Source organism: Malus sylvestris, chromosome 3 (assembly GCF_916048215.2).
Source record: "Malus sylvestris chromosome 3, drMalSylv7.2, whole genome shotgun sequence".
In the NCBI taxonomy this organism is placed as follows: domain Eukaryota; kingdom Viridiplantae; phylum Streptophyta; class Magnoliopsida; order Rosales; family Rosaceae; genus Malus; species Malus sylvestris.
In genome coordinates, this window is record NC_062262.1 from 9,174,901 (window position 1) to 9,191,069 (window position 16,169).

General features: G+C 42.6%; 1 protein-coding gene and 1 pseudogene across 1 annotated transcript; one reads left to right on the forward strand and one right to left on the reverse strand.

Annotated features, from left to right (window-relative positions):
- Positions 1-58: 58 nt before the first annotated feature.
- LOC126617461 (histone H4-like) lies at positions 59-861 on the reverse strand. Its single transcript, XM_050285514.1, has 2 exons — positions 711-861; positions 59-612 (listed from the first exon to the last, which is right to left on the reverse strand). The coding sequence occupies exon 2, from the start codon at positions 584-586 to the stop codon at positions 275-277; it is 312 nt and encodes a 103-aa protein (XP_050141471.1). The 5' UTR covers positions 587-612; positions 711-861; the 3' UTR covers positions 59-274.
- A 1,039-nt stretch (positions 862-1,900) lies between these two features.
- On the forward strand, positions 1,901-4,190 carry LOC126617459 (uncharacterized; annotated as a pseudogene).
- The last annotated feature ends 11,979 nt before the right edge of the window (positions 4,191-16,169 follow it).

Sequence of the window (16,169 nt, forward strand, 5' to 3'; positions counted from 1 at the left end):
AATCAAAATTCAAACAAAACCAAAAATCTTCAGAAAGAGTAAAAAAAAACACTCATAATTTGCACATACCAAAACCAAAATTCTATTAATTTCTTCAGAAATTAGAATCCAGAGAACGAATTACAAATTGCAACTTTGAGATTGAACCAACATTGAAAAACACCACTAACTACGACACTAATTACAGCATCAGCCATCGAAACCTAAACCCTAACAATACAAACACCAAATCACCAGTCCTTTCTTGACAGCAAGACTTTTCCCCACCAGAACCCTAACCCCCAAACCCGTACAGAGTCCTGCCTTGCCTCTTGAGAGCGTAAACAACGTCCATCGCCGTCACCGTCTTCCTCCTGGCGTGCTCCGTGTAGGTAACGGCGTCCCGAATCACGTTCTCGAGAAAGATCTTGAGGACGCCGCGGGTCTCTTCGTAGATCAGGCCGCTGATTCGCTTCACGCCGCCTCTGCGGGCCAGGCGGCGAATCGCCGGCTTGGTGATGCCCTGGATGTTGTCGCGGAGGACCTTACGGTGACGCTTCGCTCCTCCCTTGCCCAGTCCCTTGCCTCCCTTTCCACGTCCCGTCATTGTTGCGAGCCGAAAATTTCAAAAATCTGAACACAAAATTCAAAAATTAGAAGTCCGAGAGAGAATTTGAAACCCTAATTTGTGAAACTGCAGAGTTATGAGATGTTAGAGAGCGGAAAATGACCTGAGAGTTGCAGAGTAAGTGAGACAATGGTTTGCTTTTACGAAATGAATGACGTTGTTTGGATTCTGAGGGCATTTATAGGGCAATGTGGGATTTTGAGAACGAGGCTCGATCCGTGTGCTTGCTGGAGAAGAAGGTTTTGGACCGTCGATGGATTTGCACTGACGGTGAGATGGAGGTGAAGTGAGGATCGATGACGTGGGGTGTTTTTAAGTTTCCTGCGCTTGTTTTTTTTGCAATGAGGATTCTCTCCAGATTTGTGAAAAAATCAGAAATTCTCTAATTACATCTATTCATCATACGTCGTGTACTTAATTTTCGTTAAATATTGTTTATATATAATTTTATAATAATTTATGATTGCATGATATATAATGAACAAATGTAATTGAATGATCATCGAAATCCTCACGAAGAGAATCCGGAAATAATTCTCGTTCGTATTGTTGGTCAACAGCACTTAGTTTTGTGGTTCTTTTGGTTTCTCAGTGGGCTTTGTGAGGCCCAGCTGTTTACACATCTTTCACTCGACCGCTGTTTTGCGAATGGGCTTTGTGAGGCCCAGTGTATTTTGAAATCGCATGTGATATCATTGCCGATGTTCAATCCAGAAAGCAAATAGTAACCAATGCTAAGGTGAGGATTTTGTAAAGTTAATTGGAAATTATTATATTGATATTGCATATCCGAAGCAATAAACAACAAAAATTTGCATTTTCGTGACGAAAAATATCATGATGTTTTGAAATTAAATCTTACAAGAACGTCGTAATATTTCACTTCCTCATCATCTCCCGTATTGAGTAATTGTTGGTATATATGTTAGCTTCTGATGGATACAACTACTCATCATCTCCCATGTTGTTCTTCAGTTGCTGGTAGATTGGACTCGAGGAAGGAATCTAATAATTTCCGGTGCTGCTCTTGCTCCGACTGCAAATGAATTTACGGGGTCATATGATGTTGCAAACTTAAGACTCATTTGGATGTGTCTTTAAAATTACTGAAAGCGCTTTTAAAGAAAATGTTTTTTTGTTCCAAAAGCACTAGTTATGTGCTTCTTACAGAAAAGTGTTTTTCCGAAATTTACTTACATTTTTATTAAGGATTGGTTCCAAAAACATTTTCACTAAAAGCGTTTTCAATCATTTTAAAAGCACATCCAAATGAGCACTTAATGTCATTGCTTCGCGTCTAGTTCAAGAAATTGCAGGTATGATAGCTTTCATAAATCTCAGTCTCGAAGATTTGTTGTCTAACTCATTCAAAAACACTTACGATTAATGTCTTGCAGGACCGTAATATCTAATGCCGTTACTTGGGTTTCAAGTCAAGGATCTGATATCTGGCAATGATTTGGTTGTATCCCAATCAATGGCTACTTGTAAAAACACCGTTTCTGCTTCTGAGGCAATTGAACAATCGACTGTGACTGCTGTAGTATCAGAACAACCTGATAGGGCTTCTTTTCCTCGATCAGGTCAATCTTGTTTGTGTGATAGTCTTGTGGAGATGTTTTGACTGAAAATCCTCAGAATTTATATCCATCTTGTCATACTGTGAAAGCTTATATTGATGCTGTGGAAACTAAAGCTCCTGCATTAACCTCTGAAGCAAAACCAAACAATGTAGATAGTACAGATGGGAATATTGACTTGATTGTGAACGAGATTCATGATTCGCAATCACAGACGTGCGTGACTAATCGGGAATTGGATGCTGTGCCACCTAATGGTATAATTTAACATTTCAAGCGTTAAACATTGGGTTGAATGATACTTGTACTGCTAATTCTGAAGTTGAAGTTTCCACTAATTACCAGGATTCAGATATTCCTACTCCTCCCAGTGAAGAGGCTTTGCGTGTGAATGGTTCTGATACACGAATTGATGTGATGGATGAAATTTTTAAAATGCTACCTGTGGAGAGTAAAGAAGAAAAATATCTGTATTTCAATTCATCGTCATTGCGTATTTCAGAAAAAGGAACTACATAGGGAATCTGGAGATGATACAGTTGTACTTGCAAACCAGGTTCCTATTCTGGAGTCTAATGATTGTATGGCGGCGCCTGCGAGAGATTGATGATTATTCAGTTGCAAGGTATGGATCAAGGGAAGTGACAATGGAAGAGAACGAAGACGGGAAAGCTGATATAGACTCGGTTCAATCTATATCAGGTACGATTTAATTTTCTTCAGCATGCATGTCCTCTCTTCAACGCCTTTTCTTTTCGTTTGATTATATGTGGCAGTTAAGTGTTCTGATCTGCTTGGATATGGGGGCTTTTTGTTCTTAAGATGGGCCTGTTACAGTTAGTAATCTGTTTGCGTTCGCTCGCCAGGACTCACCATTTCATAAAGAGAATGTGTTCCTGACTAACCAACTAAAAACATGAATTTAGCTGTTAAGGTTTGAGTGTTGGAGGTTTCGTTGCTCAACGAGTCATCTAGATGATATTGTTTGTTTTTTTGAATGAAGATTCCGTAGTTTTATTGAAATGATCAAATAGAACACAAGTCTTGGTTGAGCATCTCCCAAATAGAATCCAGCGGTTCCTCAAACCAAACAACATAGTCACTACAAGATAAACTTAGCTTGGCAAGGCGATTTGCCACACCATTACAACTACGGGATATATACGAAATCGTACACCTGGGAAACTCAGCCAACAGCTCCTTGATATCAGCAGCAATGAAACCGAGACTAGAGAGATCTGCCAATCCTCCAGCACAAGCAGCCACGGCTTCTAGCGAATCCATTTCCACCTGCAGATGAGCACAACCCCTGCTCGCGAGCTTCAACCCTTCACGGATGATATTGTTTCTTTAGCTATCTATCGATTGCCAACGTTTGTTTTTGGCAAGTTAATTCTTAAATTTGCATCAGTTTCACCTTCTATAACGTCCACCCCGAGTTCATCTGCACCTTTGGAGTAATGCTTAATTGTTTCGTATACATGTGTGTTTGTTTGTTTGCTACCCCTTGTAAGGGTGGGGTGCCCCTACTAACCCGAGGGGCTTAGGGCATGCTTAAAGTGACTTCACAAGAGTGGTGAACAGATTTCAAACACCATGACCTCGCTTAACCAAGATTCCATCACCCATCAATCGCTTTAATGCCCTGCTTAGTTACAAACATGCACTACCAGGCTCGGCTAATTGTTTCTTATACATCGATGTAGGGAAATCCAGACCAAAAAGGAAGGCTCCTCATCAAGTGAAGTTTTGTCCTCTTAAGCGATTGTTGCATGCTATACCATTGAAGAAGGCTCGGAAAAGTAAAAAGAAAAATAAGATGGCATGACTGCAAAGATTTTCTATATTATCGGTCGACATAGTGAGTTATCAAAAATTAGCTTTGGCATATGAAAATAGGTGAGTGAATCAACTGTGTTTGTTGTAACGTGAGCCTCATAGTTCTCGTGTTTTTGAAAGCGGCTCGTTAAGCTTTCCATTTCCATGCCAAAATATGAATGAAGTGGGTGGCCAAGATATTTATCTGATCATACTTCGCCTTCTTAAACGGAGTTTTGAGTTCAAATCTAATGAACTAAATCCGAAAAATATGTGTATATTTTGTGTTCACATTGGCTAGTGCGAAGGGGACCTTTTTGGAGGCATTATCCTGAAGGCGCTATGCAAAATCTATGATTAAGTCTCAGAATCTAGAGACCTTGTGCGTGCAAAATTTTTGTTACTGCTCTTCATGTGCTATAAAATGCACTTCTTTCTGTTATTTTATCAAATGTCGTGGTTTTTACAGTGGTGACAAGACCCTTCTTGTCTTTCTGCTGATTCATCATCCCACCATGATCGCCATCATTAAGCTTTGCCTTTCCCTTTTCCAATCCAGTCGGGGGCACCAATTCTATTTGTGCCATTTTCACTCAATTACCGGCCGAAAGAAACTTTTAAAATGATCAATTTTCTCGAGCCTATTTCAATGTAATATTGAATTTTAACCATATATTATATTGACTATTGAATTAGATAAATGACTTAAACTAAGAGACTGAAGACCGCATGGTTAGATTTATTGGTCAATTATGTGTCAACACTAGTGTTTGTAAAAACTTCAAATAAAATTATAAAGGGTAAAAGACTGTTTATTACCCTCATGTTTCGTGGTTTTCAACATTTAGTACATCAAGTTTTTTTCGTCTCAGATTCATACTTAAAGTGTAAATTTTGGGATAGTCTCATACATCCGTTAGTCAAACTGTTAAATCTGCCGTTAATTGTGACATGGCGCCCATGTGACCAATGATTGGGCGCCACATGTCATCCACGTTTTTTTTTTCTTCTTCCTTCTTCTTCTTCTTCTTCTTCCTCCGACTACAACTTTTTTTTTTCTTCCTCCTTCTTCCTTCCTTTTCTTCTTCTTCCTCCTTCTTCTTCCTCCGACTGCAACTTTTTTTTTCTTCCTCCTTCTTCTCCTTCTTCCTTCCTCCTTCTTCCTTCCCCTTCTTCTCCTTCTTCATTCCTCCTTCTTCCTTCCCCTTCTTCTCCTTCTTCCTTCTTCTTCCTTCTCCTTCTTCTTCAACTTCCTCAAAAAAAAAAAAAATCCTTCATCTTCCTCAGATTCGGAGGAAGAAGAAGGAGAAGAAGGGGAAGGAAGAAAAAGAAGAAGGAGGAAAAAAAAAAGTTGCAGTCGGAGGAAGAAGAAGAAGAAGAAGAAGAAGAAAGAAGAAGAAGGAGGAAGAAGGAGGAAGAAGAAAGAAAAAAAAACTAAATTTGGGCAGATTCGGAGGCAGAAGAAGAAGAAGAGGAAGAAAGAAGGAGGAAGGAGAAGGAAAAAGGAGGAAGAAGGAGGAAGAAGAAAAAAAAAAACTTCCCCAGATTCGGAGGAAGAAGAAGAAGAAGGAGAAGGAGAAGGAGAAGGAGAAGGAGAAGGAAGAAGAAAGAAGAAGGGGAAGAAGGGGAAGGAAGGAGGAGGAAGGAAGAAAAAAAAAAGTTGCAGTCGGAGGAAGAAAGAAGAAGAAGGAGGAGGAGGAAGAAGAAAGAATAAAAAAAACAAAAAACAAAAATGTGAATGACACGTGGCGTCCAGTCATTGTTCACATGGGCACCACGTCACAATTAACGGCAGATTTAACAGTTTGACTAACGGATGTATGAGACTGTCCCAAAATTTACACTTTAGGTATGAATCTGAGACGAAAAAAACTTGATGTACTAAATGTTGAAAACCATGGAACATGAGGGTAGTAAACAGTCTTTTACCCAATTATAAATTTAGTAGAGTAAATTTCAGCTTTCAAATATTTGCTCAAAGAGTGTTGAGTGAACTTTTGGGGTTCAAATTCTTGTGTACTTATTTGTGTGTGGTGTCGATGTGGCATCTCTGACACATGTCTATAAAATTAATCCTTCTTAACCATGTTGTCATAAACTTAACATGTCTTAATCAATGATGGAGATCATAGAGAGGTCACACACAAAGTAGTGGAGAAAATTTGAACTCAACTGTTTGGGCTACAACCTACGAGATTAAATTTTCTGCATCCATTTTGGGTGTGGTCTCTCTGTGGTCCCAATCATTATCTGATACATATTAAGTATATGACAATAAAATTAAGAAAAAATAAGTTTATAAATACATGTCGGTCAACAATTAGAATCATAGAGAAATCACACCCATTTTGGGTTCAGAAGATTTAATCTCAACTTACAGGTACATCATGTTTTTTGGCAGGGCAATGATTGGCAAGTGGCAGCTCCTTTGTTGGATTTGGAGCTAACAAGATATTATTTTTTATGTATGATTTTCCGTAGTGTTTAACATAATTAATGGTTTAACCACGGCCGGCGGCCGGCCGACAAAAAATCAAGAGCGCCGTCCTAGAGTTTTGCCTCAAGAACCATATATATAGCCTTTGGTTAAAAGAAAAGGTGGGATAATTGGATTCTGATCATTCTAAATTATTTTTAATAATAATAGTAAGCATCTTCCATCATTCAGTAACATGAACGACCAAATGATTAGCATAATGACTAGTTATAAAATCTTGCCTTAATTATAAACAAGAAATGATGTGGTGAATGGCTTGTAAAGACTAAAGAGGATGTGTGGATGCAAATTTTCTCCTCCTCGATCTTGGACGATTTTGCACCTACAAAACAACTAGCACCTTAGGTTAAGGCCAAAAGCCTCACACGCCCACGATGAATGGGGGGAGCTTTGGCCGAAGAACCTCCAATGTCAAAGTTAGAATTTTAGAGAGAAATAGTGTTTAGAGTATTTGGGATTTTTTGCAAGAGGTTTGGAATGAGTGTTTGGTAAAAATTGGTGACTATTTATAGGACTAGGTTGGTCCACTTTTCCAAGAAAGTGGCCGGCCACTTTGTATGTTTTTTGGTGAGTTTGTGATGTAATTAGCCAATTTATTGGCTTAATTAAATATGAGAAAAATAAATGGGAAGTTACCAAATTGAATGACTAGCTTTATTTGGGTAATAAGGTGGAGAAAATCAGAAAAGGTATGGAGCAAAGGGAGGTGGCCGGTTTTGTCTACTAATTTGGGTCACTTTATTGACAATTAGGGGATTAATTGAGTTGATCCCCTAATTAATCAATTATTTATGATTTTAAGGGATGATTTTAGGAGATATGGGAAGAATATATTATTTAGATAATTAATTAACTAAATAATATATTAGAGAAATTAAGTTTTGGAAATAATTACCTAAAATGAGATAGTTTGGAATTGGTTACCTCTTTTGGAGCATTTTTTAATTGGTTGAGGATGATTACCCACTACTTTCGCGTAGGAATCCCGTTATACCTCAAGGGTATTTTTGTCTTCTTTTGTCCCAAAGTCCACGTGTCACTTTGTGATCGTTTTTGGCTCCACAAATGCCCCCACACATGTTGGGCTGCTCGCAAAAAAGGGCAACAGGTGTAGAGATTTTCTTGCTTTAGGAAACTTTGAATTTGTTTCCCTCTTTGCTGTTGATTCTCTCTTCTAATAGGAAATTAGATCCTTCTAGGAAAGGGAAATAAATTTCTCTCAAGCCTATTAAAGTCCACCTTAAGTGGGTTATTAAATCAACTTTGGAGAGCGATTTATTCTATCCAACAAGAGAGAGAAAGTTAGAGGATATTTGTTCCCCCTCCTTTAGCAATCTTCTACATCTTGCCCGTGCAAATGACCGTCTTCCGTTGATTTCTTCGTCTTCTCTGTGCCGCACCGATGTAAGAAAAATTTAATTTTTCTTGCCTCTTCTTGGATAGTGCTATTGCAGGGCAGTCGTCGGGGTGGTGCGGCACGTCGGCTGGCAGGGGCCAGGAGTTAGCTCGACATGGACCGAGGAGATGTCGTGGCAGGGACCACTGCTTGGGCAGCTTGGCTTGGCTTGAGCCAAGGGCAGTTTGTGCTGCTGGGGTCGCGGATTGTGGCGTTGGGGCGCAGTACTAGGCGAGCCACATGGCTCATGTCCTTTGGGTTCTTGGACCTGACTCGGACCAGGCTGGCGATTGAGAGAAATGAGGAGATTGTGGGCCTCATGGGCTACTGGAATGCTGGGTATGCAGGCCTCCTGCCTACACAAGAGATGCTGGTTGAGAAAAAAAATCGAAAACTTCCTCTGCTTCTCGTGAGGATCCGTTTGCTGCCGAGAGGCTTGTGATTGGCATGACTTCTTCCAATGAAAAGAAAAATGAAGCTGCTAGATCTGAGCTTGTGGCGCCTTCCATGCCGAGAATGGCTAGTACGTTTGTTGATAAGATTGCTCAGCGTAAAGGTTCTATCATGCCCCCAGTGCCGAAATCTGTACAAAGACGTCTGTTTGGAGCTAAGTCTGGTTCACCTTTGGAGAGGCTTGCTATTATGAAAAGCGATAAGGTGGACTTTACTGCTAAAGTGGCGCCAATGCCCATTCCTTAGCTGCTGAGACTGATTCGCCTGTTGGGAATGAAGAGACTGGTCGCGTAGGCAACTGTGAGAAATCCATTAAACCTGCTTCTGGGGAGGCTGCTGAGATCTATGTGCTTTTGAAACCAGATCTCTTGAAAACATGGATGCTTGTGCCAAGTTTGTTGATGGCGTCAGAAAGGTTGTTTGCCCAAGCTCGTTTGCGAAGCATACGACCCAATATAGAAGGACCGCTCTGCTTGCTATGATGCAAATATAGCAATGCTGCTAAGAAGATGGCAAATACTATGGCAGATTCTGAGCTCGTTGCTTTGAAGGGGTCTAATATTTCTGCCCCCACTTCTCTCAGATTCAAGATCTTAAGTTTGCAGTTTCTGAGCTTCGTTTCGCTGCTTATGCTAAGAAGGGAGTGGATGAGCTGCAGCGCGTCCGTGTTAGTCTGCTTAAGAAGAATGAGTAGCTGAAGGGTGAGAAGGATGGGCTTGAGGTTTTAAGACCTTCTCTATTTCTCTGGAAGACTTGCTTGCTTTTACTTTTAAGGCTTCCATTGGTGAAGTAGTTGGAGAAGTTAGTGCCTAGGCTGGGGCAGCCGAGGGTGAAGCACCGGATGATGCCGCTGCTAAGAGCGTTACGGCTGCTGAAGGTGTGGCGACCGAGTAGTCGTGGGATGTCCAAGCTGCTGTAGTGTAGTATTCTAGGTAGCTTTTAGGATTTTCTTTGTTTTTCCTTGTAGCTCTTGTTTTGCTTGAACTCCTTCGGCATTTGCTAGTTATTTATAAACATGTTTTCCTTCGTTTTTCTTCATCTTCGCTTCTTTTGTTCATGCCCTAACCTTTAGACTTGATAGACCAGTGGCAGGCATGCTACTTTTTTATAAGCAGACAAGCTCGCGTAGCCTATGTAGCCGTATGTGTTGGTGTAGAACTTTGCAAAGTTGTTAGCCATAGGGTTGGCAGCCGGATGCCTTACTTACAGAAGCAGACAAGTCCGCGTAACCACTAGGCTGTTAACCTTGACTTTCTTCAATTCCGTAGGTTGCTTAGCAAGTATCACAACACTTTAGGACTTGGTGTAGGTTGTTCCGCGCTTGGCAGAGGTGAAGCTTATCGACTACGTAGCATGTCGGCAATGGATAAAACTTCGTATATGCGTGCTAGCTTGTTTATCCTTTCACAAGAATGTGCGGTTGTATAAGTCTAGCGCTGCTTTACTGCTCGAAGGGCAAGCCGTAGGCAATCTTCCGGAATCCGTAGGCTACCTTAGTACACTCGGTAGCAGCTTTAGGGTTCCAGGGCAGCTGTCTATAGGGCGTATTGCGTAATGTGCCCCCTCCGTCTCTAGGGCTCGGTTCCCCGCGGATTAGGCCAAGAGACCTAAAATCCTTCAGTTAGCTAAGCCTTAAAAAAGACCATTGTGGCTACTTCTAGGAATCCCGGCGCAAGCCATCGCGCATCTAGTTACACTAGGGCAGCCAGGCTCATCCACGTCTGGATATTCGGAGTGTAAAGTTTATCCTCCCGTCTTGGAGAGCTAACCCATATAGGTGTCGGGGAATTGGTTTACCCTCTCGCACTGGAGAGCATGGTTAGTCCCTCGGGGGGCGCAATTCCTGCGATGAGTCCCTAAGAAGGGCGCAGTATTCTTTTGAAGTGCATGAGTGATTAGTTGTTGTAAGCATGCAGCCGAGCCAAGTTGTGATTACTTCTAAATTCCTCATTGAAAAACGAATGAAACGAACGAGAACTTAGTTGTAAGGTAGGAATTGCATAACAACTGGATAGTCCTCAGCTTGTGAGGTGGTGCCCGTCGAGCTTTTTGAGTCTTCGAGCTTTGATGTAGTGGGAGGTCACACACGGTACTTCTTCAGATTGTAGGCGCTCCACTACTTTTCGATCATTTTATCGTTTCATGATGGCGAGGGTGTAATTACTCTTGCCGCCTACTCTGCTGATTTTGTACGGACCTTCTCTATGGGCAATGATGAAGGCTTTTCTTAGGACTAGATCTCTGGGCTGGAATTGCTGCTGGTAAGCTGCGATGCGAGTGAAGTCTACTCGCACTTCTCCTCTGCCAGATTTAAGCTTGTGGCCATCTCATTTCGGTTGCTCGTCTTTTGGTGGTGTGATATGCCCATAGACATCTAGGGAGTTCATCTGGCCATTTTCTTTTCTTACTGGTGGGGGATTTCTTGTGACAGTCGAGGATCATCTTAGTGGATACTTTGGCCCGCCTATTGCCTTGAGAATATCTTGGCATAAACATGTGCTGCTTGATGCTATATTTTTGGAAAAACTTCGCCAAATCTTTGCCCATGAATTGTGGGCCATTGTCGGTGACGATGGATTAAAGGATGCCATATTGACAAATGATGTTCCTCCATATGAAACGCTCTATGTCCGTCTGAATCGTGGTCATCATGGGCTTTGCTTCTACCTATTTGGTGAAGTAGTCGGTTGCCACGATCGTCATGCATTTGCCCCCAGTAGTCTGGCTGGTGATTAGCTGGGAATCGGAATAAATTGAAAGCTTTTCACCGCCAAGTCTTTTGTCATTCGAAGGCCTGCTAGTAGGGCTTCGTACTTTACTTCGTTGTTAGATGCTTTGAAGCTTAGAGTGATCGTCTACTCGAGCATTGAAACGTCTGGGGTGGCAAGAACCACGGCTGCTCACGAGCTTTTGTAGTTGGATGCGCCATCGTCATGCAAATGCCAGAAATCTCCATTGAGGGAGCAGGTGTGGCTAAAGTGTGCTCAGCTGCCTTCGGGGCGCCGTTGGGCCGTTCTGTTACGTTGTCAAGGCTAGGCTTGAAGGCGCGGTAGGGAGCCGTGGAGCTGGGGCCATGTTACATGTAGCAAGAGATGCTCAACTTTCGGGGTATTAGGCCACTCTAGAGTTGAATCTTCTGGGGTGACGAGGACAAAACTTGCTTCTGAGTGTTCCTTCTAGTGTTCGTCTGCCATTGGTGTGTCTTTTGGGCCGAGTTGTTGTGTTCGTCAAAAAACTTTGCATCTGCTAGGGTCTATGCCTTTATCGTCGCAGGTTTGGATTCAGCGGAATAATGCGTCATGATGATGACTGCGTGCGTTTGAAGGTAAAACTTAAGCTTTTGGGTTACAACAATTATCGCCAAAGTTAGCTTTTGAATTTTTAATAGCATCGAGAAGAGCTTTTGAACTGTAAAATACAGGTAACTGTAGAATACAGGTAGTCGGGCCCCCAGCTCTTCTCGCATGATGGTAGAGCTTATTGCTACTTTAGATACCGTCAACATGCGAATAAGTCATCCGTTGCTACTATGGAGGTGATGTCGGGTACTTCTTCAAGTCCTTGAATGTGCATTGGCGAGCCTCATCCCAGAGTGCATGCTTCTCTGCCAAAGCAAAAGAGTCTGCCAGAGTTAGATCTTCTTTCATGATCAATTTTCCGAATAGCGGGTGGTCTGCTGGAAGTCATTTTTGGAAGGCTGCTCTAGCTATCGAGTCGTTGCATCCGACTATTTTTGCCTTCTCTACTTTGAACCTCCTCACATAGTCGCGAAGCGACTCCTTTGGGTTCTTCTTGACGTCAAACAAATGGTCAGACTTCTTTTTGATCGAACGATATGATGAATATTCTTTGGTGAAAACCAAAGAAAGTTCGTAGAAATTTCGGATGGATTGTGGCGGCAGGGTGTAGAACCAATCTTGCGCCTCCCTTTGTAGAGTAGTGGCGAATATCTTGCACATGAGATCATCGTTGTTTCGATAAAGGATCATTGCGCTTCGGTAGTGCTTTAAGCGTCTCTCCGAGTCTTCATCCCCTTTGAAAGATGTGAAATGTGGCATGCTGAAATCGCGTTGAGGCTCTGCCTGCTCGATCTCGTCTGTGAAGGGTAACCTGCTTATGTTGGTCATGTTCTATCATAGTGCCTCGTCGGTGACCTCGTTGCGTTGGAAATCATGCAATCGCTTGGTCAAAAGTCTCTCTACTTCTTCCTGAATTTGCCTTTGTTGGGGTAGCAGAGCTCTCGGCTGCCCCCAGCCATGACTTGCTGGTCTAGGCTGCTCTTCCATGTGTTTGGCTCGTCTATGTCGCGGATGCAGTGCATATGGTGCGTTCCTAGCAGGCGAACAAGTTCTTCGCAGGCTGCTGGTTGAACTTGAGTTGGATTGAGTGACTGCTTCTCTCCGTCCGTCGGGTTGCCTACTCTGATGTGAGGTGGATGATGCTCCTTGCGGGCTTAGCCGCAAATGAACACTTCACCTGGAAGGCTGCTCATGTTGACTATCGGAGTGTGACCCTAACCGTGAATGTATGCTCTTTTGTGGGCCTAGTCGATAGTGCACGCTCCTCCATGCTTTAAGACGGGAGTATACGCTATCTCGGGGGCCCAATCAGGAGTGTATACTGCCTGAACGCTCCGTTCGTGGCTGGTCGAGTGGCTGTTTACCGGGACGCTGCTGGAGAGGTTCTTTGTCTGCCCTTGTCCTACTTCAGAACATCTCGTCTGGGGCACGTTGCATCTCGGTGCGTTGCAAGAGCCGGTTCACCAAGGTCGTCTGCTGTGCGAGGACGCTTGTCAACTCTATGACCTATCGTGACAAGTGTTATTCTCCATTTGGGTTGGAAGAGCTTGGAAGGAATGTGCCTCCTTGGGCAATGGAAGAGTGGTAGACTCCGGGCACGAGATTTGAGTTGGGAAATGTCAAATTCACGAAAAAATGTGGTGAGAATGCCCCCGGCTCGATGGTAGGTCCGGATGGTTGAGATAGTCTTGGGCCGACTTGGGCTGCTTGGAAAACCACTGGAGCATGATGGGCCATGAGAGTGGGCTGCTCGACGGAAGCAGGCTGGACCACGGGAGTGGGCTGCTCGTCGGGAGCAGGCTGGGTCACGAGAGCAGGCTGCTTGGCAGGAGCAGGCTGGGCCATAAGAATGGGCTGCTCGACGGAAGCAGGTTGGGCCACGGGAATGGGCTGCTCGACGGAAGCAGGCTGGACCACGGGAGTGGGCTGCTCGTCGGGAGCAGGTTGGGTCACGAGAGCAAGCTGCTTGGCAGGAGCAGGCTGGGCCACGGGAGTGGGTTACTCGACGGAAGCAGGCTGGGCCACGGGAGTGGGCTGCTCGTCGGGAGCAGGTTGGGTCACGAGAGCAGGCTGCTTGGTTGGAACAAGCTGGGCCACGGGAGTGGGCTGCTCGTAGGGAGCAGGCTGGGTCACGACAGCAGGCTGGGCTGCGAGAACAGGTTGTTTGGCGGGAGCAAACTGGGCCACAGGAGTGGGCTGCTCGTCGGGAGCAGGCTGGGCCACGAGAGTAGGCTGCTCGTCAGGAGCAGGCTGGACCACTGGAGTAGGCTGCTCGTCGGGAGCAGGCTGCTCAGAGTGTGATGCACATAGGTGCGAGACTTGGGCTTGGCTTGGAAACGCGTTGAATTCACGTTGGGCTTGGAGTGACATGGCTTGGGCCATGGCCTTGGTGCCGTTAGCCTTGGATGGCATGGCTCGAGCCGTGGTGAAGACACTATGGACCTCGCCACAGGTGGCTACCGAGGTAGCCACTGTGGTGGTTCCCATGGTGGAAACTCGTGGTGGTGGTGCTACTCCACTTATTGTCGCATTTAGCCTCACAGATCTCCGCAATCCCATTTCTTGAACATTAATATTTTCACTTGTGGAATTTTCTAAATTTCTAGCCATTATATTTTGCTTATACGTTTTATCAAAGAACCTTTGCAAGTAAAAAATTCTAATAATAAGAACGTATGAAAAATATTCAAATGGACTAGAAAATAAAGAAAAAACCTTTTTGTGCGAGAGTCTTCTACGAGTATGGATTTCAACTCTCAATGAAAGCACCAATTTGTAGATGCAAATTTTCTCCTCCTCGATCTTGGACGATTTTGCACCTACAAAACAACTAGCACCTTAGGTTAAGGCCAAAAGCCTCACGCGCCCACGATGAATGGGGGGGGCTTTGGCCGAAGAACCTCCGATGCCAAAGTTAGAATTTTAGAGAGAAATAGTGTTTAGAGTATTTGGGATTTTTTGCAAGAGGTTTGGAATGAGTGTTTGGTAAAAATGGGTGACTATTTATAGGACTAGGTTGGTCCACTTTTCCAAGAAAGTGGCCGGCCACTTTGTATGTTTTTTGGTGAGTTTGTGATGTAATTAGCCAATTTATTGGCTTAATTAAATATGAGAAAAATAAATGGGAAGTTACCAAATTGAATGACTAGCTTTATTTGGGTAATAAGGTGGAGAAAATCAGAAAAGGTATGGAGCAAAGGGAGGTGGCCGGTTTTGTCTACTAATTTGGGTCACTTTATTGACAATTAGGGGATTAATTGAGTTGATCCCCTAATTAATCAATTATTTATGATTTTAAGGGATGATTTTAGGAGATATGGGAAGAATATATTATTTAGATAATTAATTAACTAAATAATATATTAGAGAAATTAAGTTTTGGAAATAATTACCTAAAATGAGATAATTTGGAATTGGTTACCTCTTTTGGAGCATTTTTTAATTGGTTGAGGATGATTACCCACTACTTGCGCGTAGGAATCCCGTTATACCTCAAGGGTATTTTTGTCTTCTTTTGTCCCAAAGTCCATGTGTCACTTTGTGATCGTTTTTTGCTCCACAGGATGGAAGTGGATTATGGAGCTGCTTGAGCCTTGACCATGCTCTAGCTTTTACTGTTATTGGGTCGGTGTCTTAAACTTTAGCTCCTTATAAAGGACTTGTTTAAGAAGTGTATAACTAAAAGCCCCAATTTAGAGATAGTCAAGAGCTTTTCTGGAACTGCTTCTGTGACAAGCACTTATGGTTATAAGAATTTCTTCTAAAAGTGCTATTAAGTTAGAGATGTGTCAAAAAATTCCAGTACTTTTTTCTAATTACTAAGTTTTTCTTTCAAACAATGTCAGAAATGTTTTTTTTATTGTCTAAAACACTTTTATAGACTTGACAGAGTTTTTTTCCTAGTTAGATATATAGGTTTTGTTTTTGGACTTCACTCGCACGTTGACGAATGTATACACTACTAATTAGCAGGTTGAATAGATTAAACTTCTCTTTTCATTTTGAAAATATGAGGATGATTGAGATGACATTGATAAGTACTTATCAAACCCAATTTTATTCTTTGTTGATGGCGACTCTTCTGTGTATTGAGACACCACACATGATGATATAACTGATGATCACATTCCAATAGCCAATTAGGAAACTTGCATGTGCTGAATGAGCAATTTTTCGGTGTGTTCAGAAATTAAGTTAGAGATGTGTCAAAATATTCCAGTACTTTTTCTAATTACTAAGTTTTTCTGTCAAACAATGTTAGAAATGTTTTTTTTATTGTCTAAAACACTTTTATAGACTTGAAAGCAGTGGCGGAGCCAAGATCTTACATCACGGGGGGGTTTTCACAAATATGAAACTTTATTTTTTAATGCCTAAAATACGAGATAGATTGGTTGTATTTCGATTTATTTATCTCAACTCAGAAAAATATCATACCGCGCATCAACCATTAGGTTAATATGCAAGATAGAGGTAGATTATACCCATACGCATCAACCATATAGTCACATAATCCAAC

Excerpts from the sequence above, each read along its gene's own strand:
- LOC126617461 (XM_050285514.1), bottom strand. The coding sequence starts at position 586 with ATGACGGGACGTGGAAAGGGAGGCAAGGGACTGGGCAAGGGAGGAGCG.